This window comes from Tursiops truncatus, chromosome 1, assembly GCF_011762595.2.
Source record: "Tursiops truncatus isolate mTurTru1 chromosome 1, mTurTru1.mat.Y, whole genome shotgun sequence".
In the NCBI taxonomy this organism is placed as follows: domain Eukaryota; kingdom Metazoa; phylum Chordata; class Mammalia; order Artiodactyla; family Delphinidae; genus Tursiops; species Tursiops truncatus.
The window spans coordinates 145,866,153-145,892,095 of record NC_047034.1 but is presented as its reverse complement, the minus strand read 5'-3'; the positions used below and the strand labels follow the sequence as shown (position 1 = coordinate 145,892,095).

Here is a 25,943-nt window from a genome sequence, read left to right as displayed (position 1 = left end):
ATCCTCTCTCCCACCCATCTCTCTCTCTTTCTCTGTCTCTGTCTCTGTGTGTGTCGGTCTCTCTCTCTCTCTCTCTCTCACACACACACACACACACACACACACACACACACACACACACACACACACACACACAGAGTCACAAGACAATCCCCAGAGCTTTTCTCCTTTTTTAATCAATGACCACCTCATCCAGCTTTGGAAATCTGGACAAAGAGGAGGCTGAAAGAGGCCTGGTTCAGTGTCTGAGGGTCTCTGAGTGAGTCTGCATCAGCAGGTGGGCCCCTGCTGGGCCTGTCCATGGGTTGGGCACAGCAGTTTCCTGAGTAAGAGCCTGCCCCACCCTCAGGGCAGCACCCCAGTCCAAAAAAAAAAATCAAGGCCCTACAGGCTTCCGCCGGTTTCCAAGGCCCTCAGGACAGTCAATAAATAGGTTAGATTCTGAGCCAGGCCTGGGAGGAGGGAGTATACAAAGGGCAGGATCAGCTGCCCAGGGATCCCAAAGATTCCCAGGTACTATCCTGCCCTTTCCCGACAAGGAAGTAAATAAATAGACCTCCAACTCAGGAACAGGGATGTTGGAGCAGGGGAACCCTCCCCTGGGAGTTAGTAATTAAGTCTCATGTTAAAAACAAACCAGCCCCAGCCCCTGAGAGTGTCTACAAAATCCTACAGGATTGGGTGAAGGGCTAGCCTGCCTGGGGGTACACAGTACCCAGCCCTGCAGGGTCCTGGAGGAGGTCTCATGTCTGTTCTGCAGCTCCTGGGGCTCCCTCCTCCTTTGGGGGTGGCTCCAAGAAAATTGGGGTGATTGATGGTGGCTTCTTCATTCTGGGAAGATAACAGGAAAACGAATAGGGAGGAGGTCATTAGCTACGTCCCCTAACCCCACTAGTCTTCCATTTCCAAGGACAGAATAGAGTCACTCACGAGTAGGGGGAGGCTGGGACCCCCACCACCAGAAAGTGGTTCCTCTTCCGAAACAATCTCCACAGGCCCCGGTGGTTGCCACGTACATCCAGGTCCCAGATATGGAGGCACTGGTGGGGGTGGGGTGGGGCAAAGGCAAGAGTCGGAGAGCTGTGGGGAGGGCCCTTGGCCAACCCCCTCTCCTCAGCAGCCTCCTCAGTTTGCAAGAGGTAGCATCTTCAAGAATATGGATTTGTAAAGGGGCTTAGAAGAGAGGCTCTGAGAGTATGAAGAGAAGGTTCTGAGGTGGAAGATTCCAGAAAGGCTCCTTGTATCTTGGGGAGGGGTATTCCTGGGGTAGGTGTGGTATTGAGGCACCTTGGCAAGCTGGGTCCAGGTGGTGAAGTCATCATCCTTCTCCATTCGGATAAAGGCCACATAGGTGTGGCCCTCCGTGTCTGGCAGGAAAGAGTCTTCACAAGGGTTCTTGCTGTGGTCCAGAACCTCAGCTTCACTGTAGCAGGGAGTGGGGGAGAAAGGCGAAGACAGGGCCTACCTCATGAGTGTGTCACACAGGCCCTGTGCTTTTAATGCTCTACTGCTGCCATCTTGGAATTCTTAACATTTGTTGTTTTTTGGCATTTTTTGGCCACGGCACATGAGATCTTAGTTCCCCAACCAGGGATGAAACCCGTGCCCCCTGCATTGGGAGTGTGGAGTCTTAACCACTGGACTGCCAGGGAAGTCCCACTTAATAATGTTTGAACAAGGGAGCCTGGCTTTCATTTTGCAGTGGGCCCCACAAATTATGGGACCAAGACTCCCAGTATTGACTTCTCCTTACCCCCTGCCTCATATACCCCACTGCCCTAGGCCATACCTGAGCAGCCTGTGAACTTCCACTTCATAGGCTTCTTTCTTCAGACTAAAGGAGAGGGAGAAATGGGTCAGGGGAGGGAGTAGCCCCTCAAGGGATGACATGGAGATTGGGGGGAAGCAGGGCTGGGGTAAACACACAGACCACAGGGCTAGTAGGGCCTGTCAGGCACTGGTTATCAAGGCCCCTAAATATCCTCCCCTTGGCCGTCCCCAGCCCCCACCTGTCCACGTTCCTCAGCTGGACACCTGGAACCGTGTTGAACTTGTGCTTCTTGAAGTAGGCCTCCTGGAACGGACGTGAAGGTGAAAATCAGGGCATTACACTGTCTGGCCCACACCTGCCTGCTGACCCACCACACATCCACGAGGCCCACAAATGAAGTCCTAGATCTATAAAGGTCCCTCTGGCTCCACCATTGCCAGAGAGCTCATGCTCATACTGGCATCTCATGCTACTGACCCCTGAGCTAGTCCTTGTCCCCAGTGGCTCTCCCTGGGCCTGCTGTTCTAGGGCCACAGAAGCCAGGAATGGCCCCTGCAAAGGGACAGGCTGGACTGGGAGGGAGAAAACTGCTATGACTAAGGTACTAAGGGTGAAGGACATGAGGTCACTCCCCGTCCCTCTCGGAGATGAGTGGGGGTCTTGTAGTAATCAGCCTCTGAAGGCCCTTCTGGCTTCTAGGAGGTTCCAAGCTGGAAACTCTCCATTCTTTACACTGGGTTGTCTCAAGGCCTCCCTGGCTATAACTGGGGAGTGGCCCTTTGGGCACAGCGATGAAGCGGTGGCAACCTGGGGCCCTCTCTGTTCACTTCAGGCTGAGGCTTAGGCCTCAGCACTTGCAAGGACAGGAGAGGGCAGAGTTTGCTGGGCTGGACGAGTGCGTGGCAGCCGAAATATGCTCCCCACACCCACAGTCTAGTGCTAAAAATAGTAATGATAAAAATAATACCAGCTAATCCTTATATAATGTTTACAGTCCAAAACATATTATACATATTAACTCATTTAAACCTCATAACCTCACAACCCTATGAGGTAGGAGTATTTTTATCCTCATTTCACAAATAAAGAAACTGAGGCAAAAGAAGGTAAGTAATTTCCCTAAGGCTACATGGCTAGTGAGTGGCAGAGCTGGGGTCGCTCGAGTCCATGTTCTTGCCCCTTTTACCACACTGTGCCCTATGCCCCAACACCCCTGCCTCCCACTCACATGGAAGTAGCCATTCATGTTGAGGCCAACGATGCCAAAGTGGTAGGACCGGGAAATGTCAGGGATGATGCACTCTCGGCCTCGGCGTTGCTCCGGCATCCGCATCCACATATCCCAGTCCCAGAGCTGGGGGCATGGAAGACTCTGAGAGTTACGAGGTTCCAAGCTGGTAGGGGACTTCAGCCCACTCACCCTACCCTGCCAGGGTACCTTTTCCGGTGTGGGCCACTTGGGCTCAAGCTCCTCCTTGTACAAGGACTTCCTGAGCACCCATCCCAGCCCAGGCATGGTCTCCACGCGGTACAGCAGTGCTGGGTCCTCAGCTGTGTGTTCGTACCCCTGGGGACAGGGGGCCGTGATGGGAGGTATTAGCTCGGGGCCTCTACCAACTCCGCAGCTGACCCCTGGCCACTCAGCCTACCTGGTCATTCCAGGCAGAGATACAGTACAAGCTGTCGTCCTCCTCCAGCAGGTGGATGGATTGGCTCAGGAAACTGAGAGGCAGGGTCCAGGGGTTCAGGGAGGGGCAAGGACAAACCCAGTCACACAGTGATGCTGGAAGAACTGGAGATGGGACTCCGGAGTCATGCCTCCTTCCCCCAGAGCCCCACTGTCTCCATTCATCCTTTCTACTCTCTACTCCAGCCCCGACCCCCACCAGCCCACCTTTGCTCAGGATTTTTCCCCACTTTGGAGCTTGCTTCCTCTGGAAAGCTTTCCAAGACCCCTCATTGCCCTCCTCCCTGGAGACCCACTCATGCACAGAGGCCCTACGCAGCTTGGAGCTGCATGGAGGGACACTTCCCTCACCTGAAAAAATCCACAGCGATGTCCAGGTCCTCCTCCAGAACCACAGCAAACTTGGCTTCCTGTAGGGGGTGGGGGACAACATGATCCCAAGGGGGACTTTCTCATCCCATCTCTTCCACCTCCATCCCACTTCTCAGGCAGCACTACCCCCATTTTCCACATCAGGAGGATGAGACCCAGAGAGAGGAAGAGCTTGCTATATAACAAGACCAGACTTATGCCCATGTTTCCCCTCTCTAGGTCCAAGAGTTTTGTCTTTACTACTCACCGGAAACAGGTTGAAAGTGGCAGTGAGGCTGGCCTTGTAGTGCTGGGTGGGGAGTAGGAATAGGGCACATGAGCTTTGGGGTGGACAGTGGGGCCAGGTGTCCACCCCTTCCATCCTTGCCTAGGCGGTACCTGAGACACACGGGCGTTCTTGATGCTGATGGGAGTGTGCTGGATGCCCCTCAGACCAAACAGCGCCACCACATCCATCGGCTCCTAAGGGGCATGGCCGCTGGTCATCATGTGAGCCACCCGCCCCCTGCCCACCCCTGTAGGCTCTGACACGCCAAGCCCTGCACATTTCATGGCCCTTGCCCGGGCTGTCTCCCTTGCCAGTCCTCTGTGATCACTGCTACTCAGCAGCAGCAACCCTGCGCTCTGCTCCGCCCAAAGCCCCCAAGCCCCACTCACCTCATAGTAGCCGTCGATGAAAACTGTTATCATCTGGGGAGACACCCCCTGGGCTGAGAGTAGAGAGCGCAGCATCCTGGGGAGCCCAGGGTTGGATTAGGCCTCTTTGTCCCCCCAAATCAGGACTCCCCTGTGCTTACAGATGGGCCCAGATTCTCCATGTTCACCCCCAAAGGTGAATGCACCTAGAATCTGTTTCCATTCCGCCCACCTCAAGAGTTCCCCCTGCAGGTACATGAGCCTCGGGTTCCCACCACTGAGCACCCTCCTGTTCAGTGCTGGATACAGCCCCCTCCCAGGCTCACCGGTACAGGTAATTGGGCCGGTTTCCCGCAATGACAGCCACAGGCACATTGAAGACCTTGTTGTCTGGGAGCTGAGGGAGAAATAGTGTTCAGCTCTTGCCTCACTCTCTCTTCAAACTGGGATCCCCACCCGGGGAAGAGTCTTGAGGGAGAGGGAGACGCAAGGGAAAAGGCAGAGGGTCTTCCCTGTCCTGGCCCCTCCACACACTCAGCCCAACTCCAACTCTAGGCCTTCGCTCACATGGCCTGCTCCTTCCCCACAACCAAGACGCCCCGTCTTTCAGAGCTCAGCATAAATCCTCAGCTCCCGGTTCCCTCCCAGGCTGGGGCAGGGAAAGCCCAACCTGGACCTTTCCTGGGGCCCCTTGCCAAGCTGGAAAGGAGTCCGGGCCTCGCTGCCCAAGGCCCCACTCACTGGGTCAGGGCTGAACTCGATGGGTGTGGGGTCCTTGCAGCTGCACACACTCCCATAGCCCTCGACTTTGCTGCAGAAGCGGTGGCGGCGACGGTTCAGCTCTGTGTCTGCCCAGTGGCACTCTGCTTCTGAGGGAGGGATGAGGTCAACAGGATGAGGGCATGAGGCCAGTGTGGTTTGGAGAACACCAGGCACCCAGTCAAGAATAGAGCCCCGTGAAGAGAACCCAAATGCCTATCCCCAGCCCAGGCACTGCCCTGGAGCCCAGCGCCCGCTAACCCCACCTTCAGCTGAGCTCAGCGGCACATCTGTCTTCAGTAGGACTGGATCCCCCCAGGAGGAGAGGGCAGGTGACTTAGAATGTTTCTCCCCGAGGACAGGACCTGGCAGGGGGCAGAAATGAGGGGCAATGGGGGCCCAGGCTGCAGTTCTGGAGCTTCTTCCCATCTCCCGGCCCACTTTCATCCAGCCTACCACCACCGACTCCTATTTGCCCCCAGCCCACCCCATCTCCTGGAGTTCTGCTCCTCTCAGCCCCTTCATACTACAGGGCGGATGGCCTACGGTCCTGGCACCTCCTTTTCGTCCCACGAAGGCCCAGGTGTCCCTCCAGCCCAGGGCAGGGCCGGCCTGGCTGCCTAGGCTCCTCAGCAGAGCCTTGGCTGTGTCCTTGAGGTGGAAGGAGCCCTCATCCTGGGAGACCAGAAAAGGTGGTCAGCCTGACTGGCACAGCTCCAGCAGACCTAGCATCAGGGAACACTAACTACATGTCAAGCACCATGTAAAACCTTTTACTTAAATTAGCTCATTAAACTATCACAACAACCCTTTGTGGTTTCTATCATTTCACAGATAATTAAAGGCTTAGACAGATTCTGAGAATCACCCAAGGTCACTAGGCTAATTAGTCCTTAACATGATCCCACACAGTCTGCACCTCTGTCCCCTGCTACCTCCTTGCCCTCTTCTCATCACCCTTCTCCTCCCCTCCCTTATTCTACTCCAGCTCCACTGGCAGCCCGGCTGTTCCACACCAAGCACCTTACCAATTCAGGGCCTTTGCACTTACCATTCTTTCTATCTAGAATGCTCTTCCTCCAGATATTCACATGGCTCACTCCTCACTTCCTCCAGCTTTCTGTGCACAGGTCTTGTCCTTACAGAGGCCTCCCCTTTCTAAAATGCACCCCCATCACCCTGTCTCCCTTGCTTAATTTTCTTCTTCATACAAGTTATCTTTTCCTGACATGGTAGATTTATTTGGCTGCTTTTTGTTGCTCTTGCCCTATTGGTGTAAGCTCCATAAGGGTAGGGACTCTGTCTTGCTCTCCATTGACAAGGATAGGATTGGAACCTGGTCACCTTCCTCCAGAGGCTCTTGCCACTATGCCATATTAGGGGCACAGAACCCAGGGCCATGAGAAGGGCTGGAGCTAGGGGTGTTGGGAATGGCGCCAAGGCAGAGTCACTGACCTTGACGGTGCAGATGAGCACTCGGCCAGGTGCCACCATGTTGAGGAACAGCACCATGGCCTCATCCTCATGAGGCGAGTACGTGTCAAACACCCGCTTTGCCATCACATGGCCCTGGCAGGAGACACACCTCTCATGAGTTAGTGTCACCAGCAAGGAGGGCTCAGCTTTGGCCCTCTAGGTCCCCTACCCCTAGAACCTCACCGTGGCCTGGTTGAGGACGATGACATGGATGCCCCGGCCCTGCTCCCGGGCCTCATCCTCCAGCACCTACAGGGTAGCAGAGACAAGGTCAAACTCTTCACTCTGGCATTTGAGGTCTCTCTGTCTTATGGGCACTTAAAAAAAACAGCTGCATGAAACAAAACCTCCCCTCCTTCCTCTGCTTCTGTTCACACAGTTCTCTTCCAACCCAGCCTGAAGGCCATCTCTTCCAGGAAGCCTCCATAGCACCCCCATCAAAAGAGATCCCATCTTTCTACAACACCTCCCGACCCCCCGCCAGCTTTCACGACTCTTAGAGCCCTTGACTATCTCAGCCTCATGCTGGAGGTATCACCGTCTCACAGATGGACCCCTCAAAGTAGGGCCAGGGCTAACTACCTCCAGGTTCCCAGCGTCCAGGACAAGACCGAAGCCAAAGAAGGGACCAGGAAATAAATAAATAAATGGGACCACGAAATAAATAAATCACTGAATTAACTGCCTACTAATACTACTGATCACTTTTGATAATATCCCACTACATGTAATACAGTTCACATAGCTTACATTTAATCCTGACAAGCAGAAATCATTAGTCCCAGTCTACAGATGAGGAACTGAGGCCTCCGAAGTCACACAGCTAGAAACTGGCAGAGCTGCAGTTCCCACTCGGGCAGTGGACCCAGAGCCAGCAGACCATACAGTAAGTAGAATGCAGTGACCGTACACTGGACACCAGCCCACTCACCGTAGTGCCATCCACTGCTACGTACACTTTGCTGCGGCTTGAGTATACCTCCACATCCAGGACCCGTCGGGGACCACTGCCTCTGCGCCGTGGGGACTCCAGTCGGCCCAAGGCCTCATCTGTGGGTGTGTGACAGGTCATGGAGATAGTCCCTCCAGCAGTGTCTCACCCCTTGGGCTCTGCCCATCATTTCAGCCACAGGATCCCAGGGGACGCCCCCTCCACCACCAATCCCATCCTCAGTCTGGTCCTACCATAGTCTTTTTCTGGCTCCGGGTCTTCATTGGCCTCGCTGATTGCTCTCCGCGTGTCCAGGATCAACTTGATGTTGACAATGACGGTCACCAGTAGGAAAAGCACAGCTCCTGTCTGAGGGGAGGGGTGGGGACAACTAAAGAGGGGCACCCCCTAAAGATCACTGCGCGTCTTGCTGAAAGGAGGGCTCTGGCTGAAGTGATGACACAGGGAGAACCTGGGTTTTGCCTCTCTTCCCTCTGTCTGACCAGCTCTACTCCCCCAGACCTGGGTTCAGTTTCACGACCACCTCCTTCAGGGACCCTCCCCTGACCCTTTCCCCTTCATCAGGGCGCTCCCTACCCAGAACTCCTGTATTCTTCCATTTGAGCCTTGATTCCCTTGGTTCCTCCACAATTAGTTCCTAGAGATGGAGCCAGTCCCAGAGAACCATGCTGGGGATCAGAAGACCTGGGTCCTAGCCCTGACTGCCTGACAGGTGTGGGTCCTGGGCAAAGCCTTCCTGATCCAACTTCAGGTTTGTCAGAAGCCTAGGAGGTTGTACTTGGGTTCTGATTCCAGAACTCTGGACCCAACCCACTACCTGGTAAGGACATGAGACAAAGAGGTTTCCCACCCTCTTTCCAGGGTGGGGGCAGCCAAGGTAGGTTCCAGTACCCATAGTCTAGGCTGGGGTAAAGCTGGGAGGGAGCCCCTGGGAGGCATGGGACACCTCTATACCTGACAGAATCTCCGCAGGGCCCGCTGGTTGGTCAGTTTATACTTCCAGGTAAGATACCAGCTCCGCTTTTTCCGAGCCCCAAAGGGCTTGATGAGGGCGCTGGGCTTCCAGTCGTCCATGCCGGATTGGGGGGTCACCACTGTCCTGGCCAACCCATGCCTTCAGGAATCTGAGGAGACCAGAGGGTCATGTGGGGTAAAGTTTTCCTCCCAAAGTCTGATGCTTTCTTGGGGAGATGAAGGAGGATCCCCCAGTAACTCATCCTTGCAGCATCCATGCTGTGTGACCTGGGAAAAGTGGCTCAACTTCTCTGGAAAGGAAACCTTCAGAGGGGTCAGATCACCTGGAAACTCCCCTGGGGCTGGGGAAACTGACAGGACTGCCCATTGTCCCAAGGCTGGAGGCCAAATAATCGGCTCTCAAGGCTCATCAGTCCCTAAAAGAACCAAGCCCCAGGCCTTCCTAGTCCTAGGGTGAGCGAAGGGCAGCGACCCCCCCCCATTCTCCACCCCCTTCCGCCCTCGCCCCCTCCTATCTGGCCCTGCTCTTCTCCTCCCGCGCCTTGGGCCGCCCCAGCACTCGGGGACCGGCCCGGCCATGCCACCCCTCCCGGACCCCCGCCCAGAGGCACTCACGGCTCAGGGGGCCCGGGCCCCGCTCGGGCCCCGCTCGGGCCCGCACTGCTCGGCCCGGCGCTCCGCGGCCTCCGCCTCCTCCATGCCGCTCGCGGCCCCGCCCCGGCCCGGGCGGCCCGCCTCCCCGCTTCCGCCGCCGCCGCCGCCGCCGCCGCCGCGGGGTGAGAGGGCGGCGGGAGGCGCTTAGGGCGGCGGCTGGTGTCTTCCCCCAGCGAGTAGCGGTAGTGCTCGGTGCCTCGGCTGCCTTGCAGCTGGCTGGCCGGGTGGGCGGCTGGGGGAGAGCAGCTTCCCCGCTCCCAGCACTGCGTGGTGGCAAACCCGATTGGGGTCGGAGTCCTAGAGCCTTGGAGTAGACCGCAGGGCGCGCCAGGGTCAGAGGGGCTACAGGCCTCGGACCCAGATACCCCTCCCTTTGCTTGGGCAAGCCTACACCCAGGTCTAGAGCATGCAAGGCCACTGCAGACTACGGGGGAATTAAAAACCTGGTTCTACCACCCACCTAGACCTTGGACAAGTCACTTCACATCTCAGCCCAGGTTCCCTTCTCTGTGAAATGAGTATGACCTCATATGACACTCCATGGCAGTCACTGTTCTAAGTAAGCATCTTACTATATTAACTAATTTAATTCCACAACAACTCCATGAGGTAGGTACTGTTATTATCCCAATCTTTTAGACAAAGAAAATGAGGCCCAATATCATGAAGTTGGTAAAGCTAGAATTCAAACCCAGGCAGCCTGGCTCCAGATTCCACTCTTAACCCCTCACTATACTGACAATAATAACACTTATAGAGTTTAACACATGTGAAGCACTTAGCTTAACACAGTGGTTCTCAAACTTTAGCTTGCATCAGAATCACTTGGAGGACTTGTTAAAACAGATTGCTGGGCCCCATTCTTAGAGTTTTTGATTCAGGAGTCTGGGGCAGAGCAGAATACTGCATTTCGAAAAAGTTTCTAGGTGACGGTGATGCTTATTTGAAGTGAGTGGGTAGCCATGGCACAGTTTTAGGCAGGGAAGCAACATAATCCAATTTAAGAGAACATTTACTGTTTTGTGGATAACAGATGAAAGGGAGACAGAAGAAACCAGAAGACAGGTTAGATTTTTTTTGAGCTCTCCATATTCCATCTGCTTCCTGAAATGGTGGGATGGTATCCCCAAAATGTTAACAGTGCTTGTCTCGGTAGTTGAGGCAATCAGTGATTTCTCCTAATAAGTATGTGTTAGAATAGAAGAAATCCCAACACATTTTTAAAAGGCATTTTAGAAGGGTGTCCTGCAGGGTTCCTCCCTGACCCTCTTCTCTCCTCAAACTCACTCTCCACAGAAGATCTCATCCAGTCTCATGAGCTCTCTGACCATCTAGATTCCTAAACTCATATCTGCAGACTTAGCCTTTCTCCTGAGCTCCAGGCAGACCTGTGTTCAACTACCAGCTGGACATTCTCATAGGTCCCTCCAATTCAACATAGCTCCTGCTAGAATCAACTCTTCTCACTCCCAGTCCTCTTCTTGTGTTCCCTTCCTTCATGAATGGCATCAGATCAAACAGCTGGGAGTCACCCTCGATTCCTTGTCTCTCTCCAGCAACCAGTCCAGGTCTGTTTGCTCACCATTGTATTCTTTGTACCACATACAACGGCTAGAAGATAGGAGATTCTCCATAATATTTTTTGAAATCGTTCGTTTTCTGGACAAATATTTATCAAATGCCAGTATAAACAAATGAATGTTACTGGTCACCAAGTCTTGTCAATCTTACCTCCTAAAGAGTCCTCCTCCATTCAGGTCTAATTCTTTTCCAACCTTACCACCAGCCGCTGTCCAGGCCATTTTAGTTTCTTATCTTCTAGCTGGTCTCCATGACTCCAGATTTTTACCCCTTTAATTCTTTCTCCTTGCAAAATCCAGAGTATTTTTTCAAAAAGGCAAATCTGTTTTGTAAATCTCTGATTTAAAACCCTTCCATGGTTCAAGGCATACTAAGGAAAAGTATGTTACTTAAAATTACAAAGGTAACAAGCTAAAAAATAATGATAGAAATGTATAGGGCCAATGGAAGAAGGAAATACAGAGTGTGAGGTAGATCTTATTTATCATAATAGGAAGTCAGTAGACAATGTTTAAAATTAAGACATAGTGGTATAAGTCTATTGTGGAGTTATGAGTATAAACACCAGGAAAAAATAGCTGAACGTGGTTGCCTCTGGGGAGTGGGACTAGAGGTGGGAAAGAATAGGTTGCGGTAACTATCTTTTCATTATAAATCCTTCTGTAACCATGGGCTGGAATTACTTGGATTAAAAAACAAAATCAAGGGGCTTCCCTGGTGGCTCAGTGGTTGAGAGTCCGCCTGCCGATGCAGGGGACACGGGTTCGTGCCCCGGTCCGGGAAGGTCCCACATGCCGCGGAGAGGCTGGGCCCGTGAGCCATGGCCGCTGAGCCTGCGCGTCCGGAGGCTGTGCTCCGCAACGGGAGAGGCCACAACAGTGAGAGGCCACAACAGTGAGAGCCCCGCGTACCGCAAAAAAAAAGAAAAACAAAATCAAGCCAAAGCATAAAATGCTTTTTAGGGATCATCATTGCCCATAGAATAAAATCCCAGCACCTTAGAACCATCTTTTATAACCTTGTTACTCAAAGTGTGGTCCCTGGACCAGCAGCATGGCCATCAGCAGGGAGCTTGTTAGAAATGCAGAATCTCAGGCCCCACCCAGAGTTACAGAATTGTAATCTGCATTTTAACGATTCCCAGATAATTCATGTATGCGCAGTCAAGTTTAAGAAGCATCAGTTTACAAGATCAAGCATGATGTAGCCCTCTTCGGCTTCAATACTGGTTGCTCCTTTAGTCTAAATTTAGTGGCTACACTGGATGTGTGTGTGTATCAGTGGCTAGCTAAATTCCAAGCACTGTTTTAGATCCAGCTCCTCTACTCCAGGAAGCCTTCCAAAACCCTCTGTAGTTCTGTTACCAATGTTCCTTAAAATCCCACTTCCCTAACTGAGGATGCTTAACGTCACTCAGCAAACATTCATTGGGCACCTGCTGAGTGCCTGGCTGGACTAAGTGCCGGAATCAGGAGAAGGCGCTGAGCTCTTTCAGGTGCATATCCAGCATCGCCCAGCCTCACCCATTCCGGAGCCAGAGTCAGGAGAAGGCGCTGAGCTCTTTCAGGTGCACATCCAGCATCGCCCAGCCTCACCCATTCCGGAGCCAGAGGTGTGTGCGCAGCACTCGAATACACACACACACACACACACACACACACACACACCACACACACACACACACACACACACACCACACACACCCTCTGCGCGGCTTTTCTGAGTGTTACGGCGCCCTCCTCCCGCCCCCACACAGCGCGGGCGGGGACCCACCGGTTCCGCTCTGCACTAGCTGCTGTGAAAGGAGGACCCCTGGGAGCGGGATCCCGGCGTCCGGTCGCCCAACCCTGTTCAGGCTTAGGCCCGCATGGAGGGGACTGCGGAGTCCCAGACGCCTGACCTGCGAGACGTGGAGGGCAAGGTGGGCAGGAAGACCCCTGAAGGGCTGCTCCGCGGGCTGCGAGGCGAGTGGGAGCCGGGAACCTCTGGCGCCCTGCTGCTCCCGGGGGCGCCTAGCACTGGCCACAGCCTGGGCGACAAGATCATGGCGCTGAGGATGGAGCTGGTGAGTGTGGGCTACACGGGCCAGGGGCACGGAGTCTCCAGCATGGGGCCGGAAGGGATGGACTCGCGTCCCCAGAGTTGGGCTGGAGAGGAGGGAGTTAATATTCCCCACCTAAGTCCTCAGAATTCCTATCAGATCAATCTTTAAGCCCTGGGGTCCATTAATTGCGTTCCCCAGGAAGGGTGAGTGGAGTATTGATGGGCCCTGAGCACTTGGGGTGGGAGGCTCAGGGTTCTTTCAGTTGTTTTTTTTTTTTTTGCCAAATAATTGGGAGGGGAGAGGTGAGGATTGGGAAGCACTGAGAACCTAGCACAGCACAAATCTTCCCCCTCTCGCCTCACTTTGGGGCCACCTCTGCCCCCAGCCACCATTGTAGGGCAACCAGTTTTTTCTCCTCTTGCAAACTGGGCCCAGGGTTTGTTCCTCAGAGGCTCCAGTATCCACCACAACACTCAGCACAGAAGAGATTTGGGTGAAAACTGCCTGGGCTAGGGCCACTAAAAACATCCTCTTTCCCCAACGTTCCCCCACACCCACTTAAAATATTTGAAAGTTCCTAGAACCTTAGCAGACACAGAATAACAGCACCTGCCGTGTTGGTCCCATCACTGCAGACTCAGTCTCCTTCCTACCAACCCCCAAGTACACTGGGTATTTGCATCTCATCTGAACTTCCTTGGGGAGAGGAGGAGAAAACAGGCACCCAACCCCTTCCCTGTTGCTGCTGGTCTAGATTCAGAGCCAAAAGGGCAGTTGGGGCCTCCCAGGCTCCCTAGGGCCCTGGTTCTGTTGAAGGGGGTGATTTACACCTGCCACCACTTTGTGGCCAATTCTAGGGAACTGAGGAATTGCCAGCCACTTTCTGGCACAGAACCAGGAGCCCACAGTGAGTGTGTCAGCTAACAGGTCTTCCTGGAGCCCCACTGTGCCCAGCTCTGTGCCAGGCTGAGGTGTGTGTGTGTGTGTGTGTGTGTGTGTGTGTGTGTGTGTGTGTGTGTGGAGGGGGTGCCTTTGGGAGGGAGGTCATGGGCGCTACCTGACAGCCTGAGAGGCTGGGAGGAGAGATTTGTGGGCAAAGCAATCAGGAAAGGCTCCCTGGGGGAAGGATTTGAATGCCATATGTGCACTTGGCCTTGAAGATCGGAAGCTATTGCCAAATTCTCCAGAGCAGGGCTGTAACTGTGCCCACCTAAGGGAGGGGTCTGGCTTTGCCTCACTGTACAAACTTTAGCTCAGGGCCCAGAAAGAGCTAACTTAGAATGTCTTGCTTTGGAAACTAACTTTCACCAAGTGCATGTGCCAGGTATCATGCTGAACATTTTACAAGATATTCTCTTAGTCCTCACAGAGACTTATTAGGTATGTGATATTTTATAGATGAAGAAACTGAGGCACAGAGAGGTTAAGTAACTGCCCAAGTCATACAGAAAGTAAAAAGCAGAGCCAGGCTTTGAACCCAGGTGATTTGCCTACACTTTACATCTTCACCGTTGAGACCTGCTTTGTGCCAGATGCATTAAATGCCTTTCATGTCACTGGAGTGAGAAAAGCAGTCATTATTTTCCCATTTCACAGAGCAAACATGCTTGCAGGTGTTAAGGGGCTTGCCTGAGCTCATACTGGGGGGAGCCGTGCCTAGTCGCTCTGGCTCTCTTTTCTCTCTTTGGTGCAGATTACCTGTTCATAAACTTTAAGGGGTACATTTTAATTTTGATTGGGTCTCTCTGCATTCCTGACCTAGCCTGGCTTGGGGCCCGAGGCTGCCCATGAAGAACTCAAGGGAGGGAGCCTTCTGGGGTCCAGCACAGGGAGAGGCTCCCTATGTGCCCCACGGACTCCTACTCCATTCCTTTCTCCCTCCTCAGCAGAGGTATCTTAGGTTTCTTTATGCACTCTGCCCTACACACTGGGTGGCACCCAGGGGGACAAGGGTGGGGCAGGGGGTTTCCCCTGGAGCCGCTTGTGGCAGAACTAGTCCAAGCCCTCTAAGTACTGTCCTTCAACTGTCCCTCACTCAGCTTTCCTGCAGGGAGGGGGCAGTCCTGCCCTTGAGGCCAAGGTCATCACTGCCTCTAGGCCTCTCCCTCCCCTACTACTCCCTCCCCAAAAGTTGACTGAACCAGACAGACCCCGGGATTTGTGGGAAGGGGAAACAATGGCAACTTCCCCTACTTAATCCTCCCACCCAGAGAACTGTTGCTATGACAACCCACCCCCACAGAGCAGTTTGAGAAAAAGCTTTAGGCAAGGAGAGAGAAGGCATGGGTTCAAGTCCTGGCCCTGCTCCTGAATAATTTTGTGATCTTAAGCAGAGCCCTGACACTCTTGGCCTCAGTTTTTCTACCTCCTGGGGGAGAGGGCGAGGGGAGAGAGGGGTAACAATAGTCTGGGAATCTCATTCTAAAACCAGGGAGCTAGGACTGAGATCTGTAGGCTTTTATCCCAGGGCTTCATTTAGATTGAGCCATGAGTGAGCCATACTTGTGATCTTAGGGCTGGTCAGAGGGTTTGGTGTGTACATGTTAAAGGAAAGAATGGGGAACCTGAATCCCCCTGGGAAGAGAATTGGGTTGGAGTGGCCTCTGAGGCTGCATCTCTCCTGAGCTGTTTATCCCCTTTCTGTTTCCAAAGAGATGGTGTGAAATGACTGTTTCTTTTTCTGGCAAGAAAGCCTTGCTTTCTTCTATTCTGGGCAGTGATGCTTTCACAGTCAGGGAATCCCACTGTCACAGGACTATAGAATCTGGTCCTCAGATTCATTTGCCGCCAACATGATAAAACCCAGCCCCCTGAACCCTGGGACCAGCAGAGGGACCAAGGATAGTATAGACAAGAGAATCATAGAACTGAATCTGACCTACCCAATCCTAGGCTAAGCACCATAAACGAACTGGGCAGGACCTGCTGCTCCAGGGAGCTCATAGTCTGGGTTAAGGAAGAGAGAGACAGACTAGCCACTCTGGCACAGGTGCTGTTGGAACTCAGGGAGGACTTCCTGGAAGAGTCTTCATTATAGAGTGGCATGGTCAGATTTGTGCTCTGGAAAGGCAGAACTGAACTGGAGAAGACAAGCTGTTTCTTCTGGTTGGAATGACTCTCCATGGCTTTGTCTGGCTAAGTCCCACTTGACCTTCAAGTCTCAGCTCATGTCCTTTATTCTAGGAAGCATTTCCTTACTACTCTGGTTATGGTCCTCTAGGTACCCACAGCTCTCTGTGCAGCATTTGCATCCCCTGGCATTTTCTGCACTGAATTTTAAGTGCTTGTGTCATTGTCTTATCTTAACCCACTAGACTGTGAACTCTCTGAGGGCAAGAAATGGTCTTTTCTTGCTTTATCTACACAATGCCATGCCTATAAGAAACACTCAATAAATATTGTTCCATGACTGAATGGCTTAATTCCACCTTAAGGAAGTGTAGGGAAGACTTCCTAGAGGAGGTGGCATTTGAGTTGTGACTTGAATAAAGTCAGTGGGAATTCCAGTTCAAGATGGCACATTAAACACATGCATTTACCTCCATTCCCCCCTGAAACTCCACTAAAAGCCAGTAGAAAGATTATTTTTAAAGCTGTGAAGCCATTATGACAAGAACAGGAGAGAATATGACAGGAACAAAATTTTGGAAGCTGAAAGCAGAAGGAAGAGTAGTAACTAACTTAGTAGACTTGAAAAAAGCTGAATTCCAAGCCAGCAATGAGGAAAGTTGAAAAGCAACCCATTTTGCACCTCAAAGGTCTCAGGAGTTGGTCTCAGATATTTCTAGATCTGAGGGTGCAAATAGAGCTGAACACAAAAGGGTTGATGAATGTCTGTTTAAGAATCATACTTGGGGGCTTCCCTGGTGGTGCAGTGGTTGGGAATCCGCCTGCCAATGCAGGGGACATGGGTTCGAGCCCTAGTCCAGGAAGGTCCCACGTGCTGCAGAGCAACTAAGCCTGTGTGACACAACTACTGAGCCTGTGCTCTAGGGCCCATGAGCCACAGCTACTGAGCCCGTGCGCCTAGAACCTGTGCTCCGCAACAAGAGAAGCCACCACAATGAGAAGCCCACACACCACAACGAAGAGTAGCCCCCACTCACCGCAACCCGAGAAAGCCCACGTGCAGCAACGAAGACCTAACGCAGCCAAAAATAAATAAATTAAAAAAAAAAACTGGTTTTCATTTATATTAGTGATATAAAATTGGGAAAAAAAAAAAAAGAATCATACTCAGGGGACTTCCCTGGTGGCCCAGTGGTAAAGAATCCGCCTTACAATGCAGGGGATGTAGGTTCAATCCCTGCTCAGGGAACTAAGATCCCACATGCCGCGGGGCAACTGAGCCCGCGCACCACGACTACTGAGCTCGCGCACCTCAACGAGAAAGCCCACATGCTGCAAACTACAGAGCCCACGCACCACAACTAGAGAGAGAAAACCCATGTGCCACAACTAGAGAGAAGCTTGCACGCCGCAACGAAGAGCCCGCATGCTGCAACTGAAGACCCGATGCAGCCAAAAATAAATTAAATAAACAAATAAAAAACCTTAAAAAAAAAGAAAATATTTAAAAAAAAAAAAAAGGGACTTCCCTGGTGGCAGAGTGGTTAAGAATCCACCTGCCAATGCAGGGGACACGGGTTTGATATCTGATCCGGGAAGATCCGACATGCCGCAGAGCAGCTAAGGCTGTGCGCCACAGCTACAGAACCTGCACTCTAGAGCCCGTGAGCCACAACTGCTGAAGCCTACATGCCTAGAGACCATGCTCTGCAACAAGAGGAGCCACCGCAATGAGAAGCCTGCACACTGCAACCAAGAGTAGCCCTGACTAGCCGCAACTAGAGAAAGCCTGCGTGCAGCAACGAAGACCCAACGCAGCCAAATATAAATAAATAAAATTTATTTTTTTTAAAAAAAGCATCATACTTGGGACTTACCTGGTGTTCCAGTGGTTAAGAATCCATCTCGGGGCTTCCCTGGTGGCGCAGTGGTTGAGAATCTGCCTGCTAATGCAGGGGACACGGGTTCGAGCCCTGGTCTGGGAGGATCCCACATGCCGTGGAGCAACGAGGCCCGTGAGCCACAACTACTGAGCCTGCACGTCTGGAGCCTGTGCTCTGCAACAAGAGAGGCTGCGATAGTGAGAGGCCCGCGCACCGCGATGAAGAGTGGCCCCCGCTTGCCAAAACTAGAGAAAGCCCTTGCACAGAAACGAAGACCCAACACAGCAAAAATAAATAAATTAATTAATAAACTCCTACCCCCAACATCTTAAAAAAAAAAAAAAAGAATCCATCTTGCAATGCAGAGGACGCCGGTTCAATCCCTGATCGGGGAACTAAGATCCCACATGCCGCGGGGCAACTAAGCCCGTGCACCACAACTAGAGAGCCTATGTGCTATGGAGCCTGCATGCCATAGCTAGAGAGAAACCCACACACTGCAACGAAGAGCCCGCGCCGCAAAGATCCTGGCGTGTCACATCTAACACCTGACGAAGCAAAAAAATAAATAAATAAAAAACTAAAAAAAAAAAAAAAAAAAAAAAATCATACTCTAAGAATCCCTCCCCAACTGGGCAACCAAGTGCCCAGAACTCCTTTATCATCGCAGAAAACTGGAAATGTAAGTTTTGGAAAGAATAGAACAGAAGGAAGGGAGGAAGGGGAAGGGAAGAAGACTGGAAGGCAGGAAGGAAGAGAGGGAGGGAGGGAAGGAGGGAAGGAAGGAGGAAAGAGGAAAGGAAGGGGGGAGAAAACAAAGCAGGAGAAGCATTTTTAGTAAGAAAAATTTTGTTTAATACATTTAGTTTGGTCATGGACTACATGGTTTCACTGTTAATAAATTTGTCCCCAGCACGAAATAATTGAAGATGATCTCTTTTATCCTGTGTCATTAATAGTCTGTGCAGTCTGTGGTACTTCAGTTATTTATGTCCACATCTCCTTACTGAAACTGTAAGCTTCTGTTAAGCAGGGAGAGTTTCTCCATTATCTTTGTAATTATTAGAAAATCCAGGTACCCAATAATCATTTGTTTAACTGAAGTCAACAAATATTCTTCCAAATGTTGTGATGTTCTTCCAAAAACACAAATAATTTCAGGTACAAAATTTTCTGTGCTTATGCCATAGTAGATAAGTTAACCATAGTAATATGTAAAGCCAAATAGCTACCATTTATTGATTAGTGAATACTTGTCAGGCAGTATGCTCTGCCTGTTAATGCTCCTTCTATTTCTGAAAATAAACCTTTAAATTAGATAGTATCCTCTTTTTACAATGAAGAAATGATGGTTTAAAGGGAAAAAATATTCCAATTTCATATGACTTATTAATGGCAAAACTGGAACTTGAATCCAGGTCTGTTTAATTCCAGTGCCTATATTTTTCTCAGTGTACAAAGTTGGTCTGATTTCTGGCTTATCACTGTAGGTGTGACTAAAGCAGTTATTTCCTGAATAATTCAATAAACATTTATCAAGTAATATATATTTAAAAAATAATAGAACCAAAGGTCTCCAGGTTGGGAGACACCAAGCAAAGTTTGAGAGCAAGAGGGATTAAATTAAAATATACTAAATGCTATGTAATACCCCTCCCAGCCTTTCCCTTACTTGGCTCCCAGAACATTGGCAGCTTTGCTTACATTATACTCTCTAGACGGGTATAATATAGTGAATGTGATGAACCCAAGAAACACACACACACACACACACACACACACACACACACACACGCAAGGTACTACCTACAGGCCTTACCCAATCAAACATCCTAGCAAAATAACCCTTAGTGAGGTTCAGAGCTGGCAAGCCTCAGGCACAGAGAGTTTCCATCAGCTTTTTAGAGACCACTCTGAAGTATAAGCAGCAGCTAAAGATTGTAAGACATCTGATGAAGCCCTTTAACTATATAGACCTATACAAACAGAAAAAAGCGACTTGAATAAAATGGAGATAATTCAGGGAGATAAGAACTTAAACAATCATTAATTATATCCTTAAAGAGATGAGATAATATTGCAGCCATGAACAAAAACAGGAAGTTATTAAAAAAACATTCAGAGAGGGCTTCCCTGGTGGCGCAGTGGTTGGGAGTCTGCCTGCCGATGCAGGGGACACGGGTTCGTGCCCCGGTCCGGGAGGATCCCACATGCTGCGGAGTGGCTGGGCCCGTGAGCCATGGCCGCTGAGCCTGTGCGTCCGGAGCCTGTGCTCCACAATGGGAGAGGCCACAACAGTGAGAGGCCTGTGTACCAGAAAAAAAAAAAAAAAATCAATAAGTAGTTATTTGGGAATTAGAAGGTAAGTACCAAAATAAACAGCTAAAAAAGCGATAGTAGCTGTCTTTGGAAAGTGGGATTTAGGACTAGGATGGGGGAACTGTTACTTTTCATAATCCATCTTTGAGAACTGTTTGCTTCTTTAATCTATGTGCATCTATAACTTTTATTAAAAGTAAAGGTAGGGAATTCCCTGGTGGCGCAATGGATAGGACTCTGCACTCCCAATGCAGGGGGCCCAGGTTCGATCCCTGGTCAGGGAGCTAGATCCCACATGCGTGGCGCAACTAAGAGTTTGCATGCCACAACTAAGGAGCCTGCATGCTGCAGCTAAGGAGCTGGCAAGCCGCAACTAAGGAGCCAGCGAGCCACAACTAAGGAGCCTTGTGCTGCAACTAAGGAGCCAGCAAGCCACAACTAAGGAGCCCATGAGCCACAACTAAGGAGCCTGCCTGCTGCAACTAAGACCTGGTGCAACCAAATAAATAAATATTTTTTTTAAAAAAAGGTAAACCTAGGACTTCCCTGGCAGTCCAGTGGTTGACACTCTATGCTTCCACTACAGAGGCTGCAGGTTTGGTCTCTGGTCGGGGAGCTGGGATCCCACATGCTGCACAGTGTGGCCAAAAAAAAAAAGTAAAGCTAAATAAAATGAAATTTTAAAAGTTGTGTGTGGCAGGACTTGGGGTTCCCACAGAAATATCCTAGAGGTGAAGTTAGAGGGATGGGCAAGAGCTGTATTATGACAGGCTTTTGAAGACCTGCTGCTAAAGTGCTTAGATTTTATTCTCTAAGAGCAGTGCAAAGCCTGAAAATGTTCTTGAGCAAGGGAGCGACAAGTTCACACTTGTACTTGGGGAAGATAACTCAGTGCATCTGAGCTAGAAGGGACCCTAGAGATTACCCAGTAAGTCAAACTTACTCCCAGTGCAGACAAGGAGACTGGTGTATAGTAAAGGGAAGCCCCGAATTCCCAGCCAGTGAGATTCTGACTCTTTGAAGCTCTAGCCAACCCTTCCCTTCCACAGCAGCTGCTACCAACATCCTGAAGGAGGACCAGGTTAGTGCCTTCTTTACCCCCCAAGCTCCTGCCTCATTTTGGCCCAGTCTACTTCCCAATTAACACTTGGCTGCCTATCAGGCTACTCTTTTTTTTTTTTTTTTTTTTCAGGCTACTCTTTGAACAGGGGATTTTTTTTTTTTTTTTTTTTTTTTTTTGTGATACGCGGGCCTCTCACTGTGTGGCCTCTCCCGTTGCGGAGCACAGACAGGCTCTGGATGCGCAGGCTCAGCGGCCATGGCTCACGGGCCCAGCCACTCCGCGGCATGTGGGATCTTCCCGGACTGGGGCACGAACCCGTGTCCCCTGCATCGGCAGGTGGACTGTCAACCACTGCGCCACCAGTGGGAAGCCCCAGGCTACTCTTCGGATGACTGCTTCTAAGTCTTACTGGTGAATCTGGACTGGTTCAATAGTTAATACCCTAACTGTGAAGTTCAAATCTCAGTAGGATTGGATTTTAATACTTAACACTTATTGAGATTTTACTCTGTACCAGGCACAGTGCTCAGTGCCTAAAAAACATCACAAAATTCTCCCAGCCACCCTGTGAGGTGAGTGACCTAACCCTATTTCACAAACAAGGAAACCCAGGCTCAAAGAAGGTAAGAAAGTTGCCCACAGTCATACAGCTAATCAGTTGTAGGGCTGAGATTTTAAACAGCAGTCTCTCTGCTTCTAAAGCCTACACTCCAAACCATTCTATTTCCATGCTTCTTGAAACTGAAGCATAGTTGTTTGGATCACAAGGTAGAGGCCTCTAGAAACATTGCGGAAACCCGTGGCCCAGAACCTGGAACTGATTCCTTCTCCCACTCCCCTAGGCTTACCTGCGAGCCATCGATGTGAAGATCCTACAGCAGCTGGTGACCTTGAACGAGGGCATTGAGGCAGTGCGCTGGCTGTTGGAGGAGCGGGGGACATTGACCAGCCACTGCAGCAGCCTCACCAGCAGCCAATATAGCCTGACAGGCGGGAGCCCAGGCCGTTCAAGGCGAGGCAGCTGGGACAGCCTGCCAGACACCAGCTCCACTGACCGACTGGACAGTGTCTCCATTGGCAGCTTCCTGGACACAGTGGCCCCCAGCGAGCTGGATGAACAGGGCCCCCCCAGGGCTCCCCGTCCCGAGATGGACTGGGCAAAGGCTATACCCGGCGGGGAGAGGGCCAGGACTGAGGTGGACCTGACAGCCACCAGGCTAGGAAGCTTGAGGGCTGTGTGGAAGCCCCCCGGGGAGGGGCTCCAAGGTGGACCTCCTGAGCCACCAGAGGATGAGAGTACCAAGCTGGGCTTTGAGACCCACTGGTACTGGGGCCAGTGCCAGGATGATGTGACCTTCCTGTAACAACTCTTCCACTCTTTTGTACTCCTATGGCTCTTTCATCGCTAGGCCCTGGTCTCCCTCAAATTTATTCTCCCTCAATCTGGGATTAGGAAGAGGCTGCATTGAAATCAGTTACCATGGAAACCTGGCCTCACCATCTCTCTGATCCCTGGGGAGGCTCTGCCTTTATCCTTCAATTATTGGGTCCCTAGAGCTATTTTCATGGATACATTGACTCTAGAGGCTTGACCTGTGGCTCCAGGTGTGATGGTATCTCTTCCCCTTTCCTCCCAACTGGGATTTGATGGTTTAGCATCCCTGCGAGATCACTTATGAAGAGATGGGGGTATAATTGCCTCACCCAACATCTAGCAGCCTTGGCTCCCCTCTTGGCCAAGATGGAGGATTGTGGAGGGTCATGGACATTCAAGGCCAACCCTCCATGGATTGGCCCTCCCAGAAGCCTTTGGGGTTGGTAGAGCCACCCCTTCCTGTCTGGTGAGTGATGTCATTTCCTGCCAGGATGGATTAGCCTTTCTGTACCAGTCTTTTAGTGATGATAGGTCAGTATAGGGGTGTCTGAGCCCCTGCTGCTAAGTGAGACCATATCATTTATTCTCCCTACCATTACTTCTTGTGAATGGGAACATGCCACCCTCCTCGCAGGAAGGTTTCTCAGTCAGATGTTTGTACTTCTTCTCAGAGAGGTTCTCAGTATTTAAACAGGGAGTTCTCATTTTATCCTAGGGATTCTCACTTCCTCTCTGACCACACGCCTGTCTGCTGCCAGCATTCCTATATCTGTGCTTTTAGGGAGGAAACTGGCAGGAGCCTCCACCTACAGCTCTCAAAAGTCTGCTTGGCCTGCCCTGCCACAGTCCCCTGTCTTACTCTGTCCCTGGGTTGCCCCCATTCTTGTATTCTGGCTCCAAATCTGTCCGCCAGGAGGTTCAGCCTTTGTGTCTCCACACCTTCTCGGTTTCCACTTTGGGCCTCAGACCTTTTATATGCAGATGAGTCCCTCAGCCTTCTCTCTCCAACGCTGATGGGAGCCAGAGGGAGGAGAAGCTTGGGGTGTACCAGAATCTCCAAAAGGGGGAGGTATCTTCTCAGATCTTGTGATTCCCCTGCCCCCATCCTGCCCCAGACCTTCCACCATTTGGTTACTAGGATGCCAGCCTGAGGCCAGGACACAAGGAATCCCCTTGTCTAGGTTACAATGGGGGGTGTGGCAGAGAAAGACAGAGGCTCTTTGGTCCTAGGGCCCACATCCTGGGAGGGGGGAGAATAGGAGGGAAAAGCTGCTTTCCTTCCTCCCTTAGAGCCAGCTTTAGACTCCCTGGACCTGCTGAGGGAGCAGGGCACTGGCTCTGGGCCTGGATCCCAGGGCCCTAGTGAATTACACCAAAGGAGGGACTCAGGGAACCTGCCAACCTGGGGCTCAGGGAGGGGACAGGCCCAGAGAGAGGGTGGGGACAAAGGCTGTGGCTGATGTCAGAATATGAATTATTGGAGGTTAACCCTTTGAACCCCAGGTAACTGCCCCTATGTTGGTCCCTGTCTTTCCCGGGCCCTGAAACTAGATTATTGGAAGGCAAAAAGGAGAAAAAAGGATGTCAGGTGAGCCTTGCCTATTTGCTGTGCCCTCGTGAGTTGGAGGAGTCTTCCTCAACTCCTGGAATAACTCCTGCAATTTCTCTACTGTTCATTCTATGCTGAGGAAGGGACGGAAGCCAAGTTGATTATCTCCAGTTCCCCTAAACTCAAGTCTGGTTCTGCAACCCCCCACCCCAATCCTTTTGGGGCAATACATTTCCTCCTCTCCTCTCAAAGTGATTGAAATCTCTAAAGAATATCTGTAAGTCTCTTCTTTGCTGCCCACCAGCCTTCTCCTTACCTCTCTAGGTCTTGGGGCTCCTGACCTCCCCTTAGGCTGGGAATTCAAATACCCTTTCCCAATACCCTGACTCTGTTGCCATTTTGTGGTGACTTATGGGTAACTACCTTTCCACTTGGAACTATTGTATTCCTTTTCAAAGCTTGCTTATTCATTTAATCTATAAACTTCTGAGCTGAAGAGGTTGTCCGCCCTCTTGTGACCATTATGCACCATTGCTGGAATAGCTGGGTGAAACCTTCAGGCTCAAATATAGCCTTAAAGAAGACCAGCCCTCTCATTGCACAGACAGGTTAGAGAGACAGGCCTACAGAAGGCAGAGACTTTACCAGTGTCACCCATGGTAAATCTGTGACAATGCTCAGGTTAAAGAACCCAGATCGCCCGCTTGCCTGCCTGTCCACCCACAATTCCATCACTTGGCCAGACTGTTTCCCCACCCCACCCTGTCACCACCCAAGCCCAAAGGATCTGAAAGCAATTTTCTCCCTGTTTTAATAGGTTCTTACCCCACCCTAGAGAGGCAGCTCGATATTTAGAGAAAGAGCCACAGGCTCTGAGGAAAGAGACCCTTGGACCAGGATTGGGTAAAGGGTGCATTAATATGGACCACAGATATAAGGAAGATCAATCTTGGACCAACTATTTTTCTGGGAAGGTAGGGTGAGTAGGCCCAGACATCATGGGGGCAGAATTCAGCATTCCAGACCTGGACGTGAGAAGCAGGGGATAGGGGTGGGAGATGAGAGATAAAGAAATCCAGTTGGGTCCTGTGGAGATGGGGAGCTCCAAAGTCAGGGGATTACAGCTCAGTTGGACTGGCATCTGAGGGTATTGAGGGGTTGCAGAGGTGGGTGAGTGGGGCTGCCTGGGAACTCCAGGTAGCCTGGACATCCTGTCTCAATACCTTAGACTCCATTTCACTACTAGAGAGGCCCAGGAACCCTTGGCAAGCACACATTCTTGGTCCCTCCTACCTGCCTCTGGACTGACTGTTTAAGGCTTAGCTCTCCTGTTAGTTTAGACCTTTCCGGGTTATGAGGAGGACCTGTTTAGGAGCTCAAAGAAGAAAAGGGTGAAAAGGGAGAAAGATGCAGAGAGACAAAAGAGAATGGGATGAAAATGGAGGCTTGAAGATATCAGAGGGAGCATACTATCCTCCAAGTGGGCTGGGGACTTGTCAGGGCTTGGGGTAAAGGCAGAGATGACAGAGCTCCTGGCAGCTGCAGAAACAGTGCCTGGGAGTATAAGGGGTGGTGCTGGCTGGGATGAGTCCACCAAGGAGATGAGACCACGTGAATGGGCAAGTGTAAGAGCCTGCATTTAGGATGGGGTGGTGAACTTGCGCACTGGACTGACTGGAAGCTCAGTGGCAGCTTAGGTGAGAAATGCTTGGATCTTGCACTGGATGCAGGCTCACTCTGTGCATGGTGCCAGGCACATACTGGATGTTCAGTGATAC

The 25,943-nt window shown here is 51.3% G+C and overlaps 2 protein-coding genes across 12 annotated transcripts; one reads left to right on the top strand and one right to left on the bottom strand.

The window, feature by feature from the left end:
• Window positions 1-156: 156 nt before the first annotated feature.
• On the bottom strand, window positions 157-25,943 carry POMGNT1 (protein O-linked mannose N-acetylglucosaminyltransferase 1 (beta 1,2-)). 11 transcript variants are annotated; one of them, XM_073790318.1, is made up of 23 exons: window positions 25,841-25,943; window positions 22,090-22,161; window positions 17,854-20,165; window positions 8,608-8,777; window positions 7,887-8,001; window positions 7,633-7,751; window positions 6,885-6,950; window positions 6,681-6,794; window positions 5,753-5,900; window positions 5,492-5,590; window positions 5,208-5,335; window positions 4,793-4,863; window positions 4,488-4,563; window positions 4,078-4,208; window positions 3,810-3,868; window positions 3,421-3,563; window positions 3,210-3,338; window positions 3,000-3,143; window positions 2,010-2,074; window positions 1,790-1,834; window positions 1,288-1,423; window positions 931-1,040; window positions 157-831 (listed from the first exon to the last, which is right to left on the bottom strand). In XM_073790318.1, exons 4-23 carry the CDS (start codon window positions 8,725-8,727, stop codon window positions 744-746), a joined length of 2,106 nt encoding a protein of 701 aa, XP_073646419.1. In that variant the 5' UTR covers window positions 8,728-8,777; window positions 17,854-20,165; window positions 22,090-22,161; window positions 25,841-25,943; the 3' UTR covers window positions 157-743. The 11 variants fall into 11 exon arrangements, with proteins under 11 accessions (XP_073646419.1, XP_073646424.1, XP_073646427.1 ...); XM_073790323.1 differs by lacking the exon at window positions 25,841-25,943 and adding an exon at window positions 4,209-4,292 and having other exon boundaries at window positions 3,421-3,493; window positions 4,078-4,119; window positions 22,090-22,206; XM_073790326.1 differs by lacking the exon at window positions 25,841-25,943 and adding an exon at window positions 4,209-4,292 and having other exon boundaries at window positions 3,000-3,125; window positions 3,421-3,493; window positions 4,078-4,119; window positions 22,090-22,206.
• Window positions 12,658-22,605, top strand: LURAP1 (leucine rich adaptor protein 1). The gene is made up of 2 exons (XM_033867330.2): window positions 12,658-12,928; window positions 22,084-22,605. The coding sequence occupies exons 1-2, from the start codon at window positions 12,731-12,733 to the stop codon at window positions 22,603-22,605; spliced, it is 720 nt and encodes a 239-aa protein (XP_033723221.1). The 5' UTR covers window positions 12,658-12,730.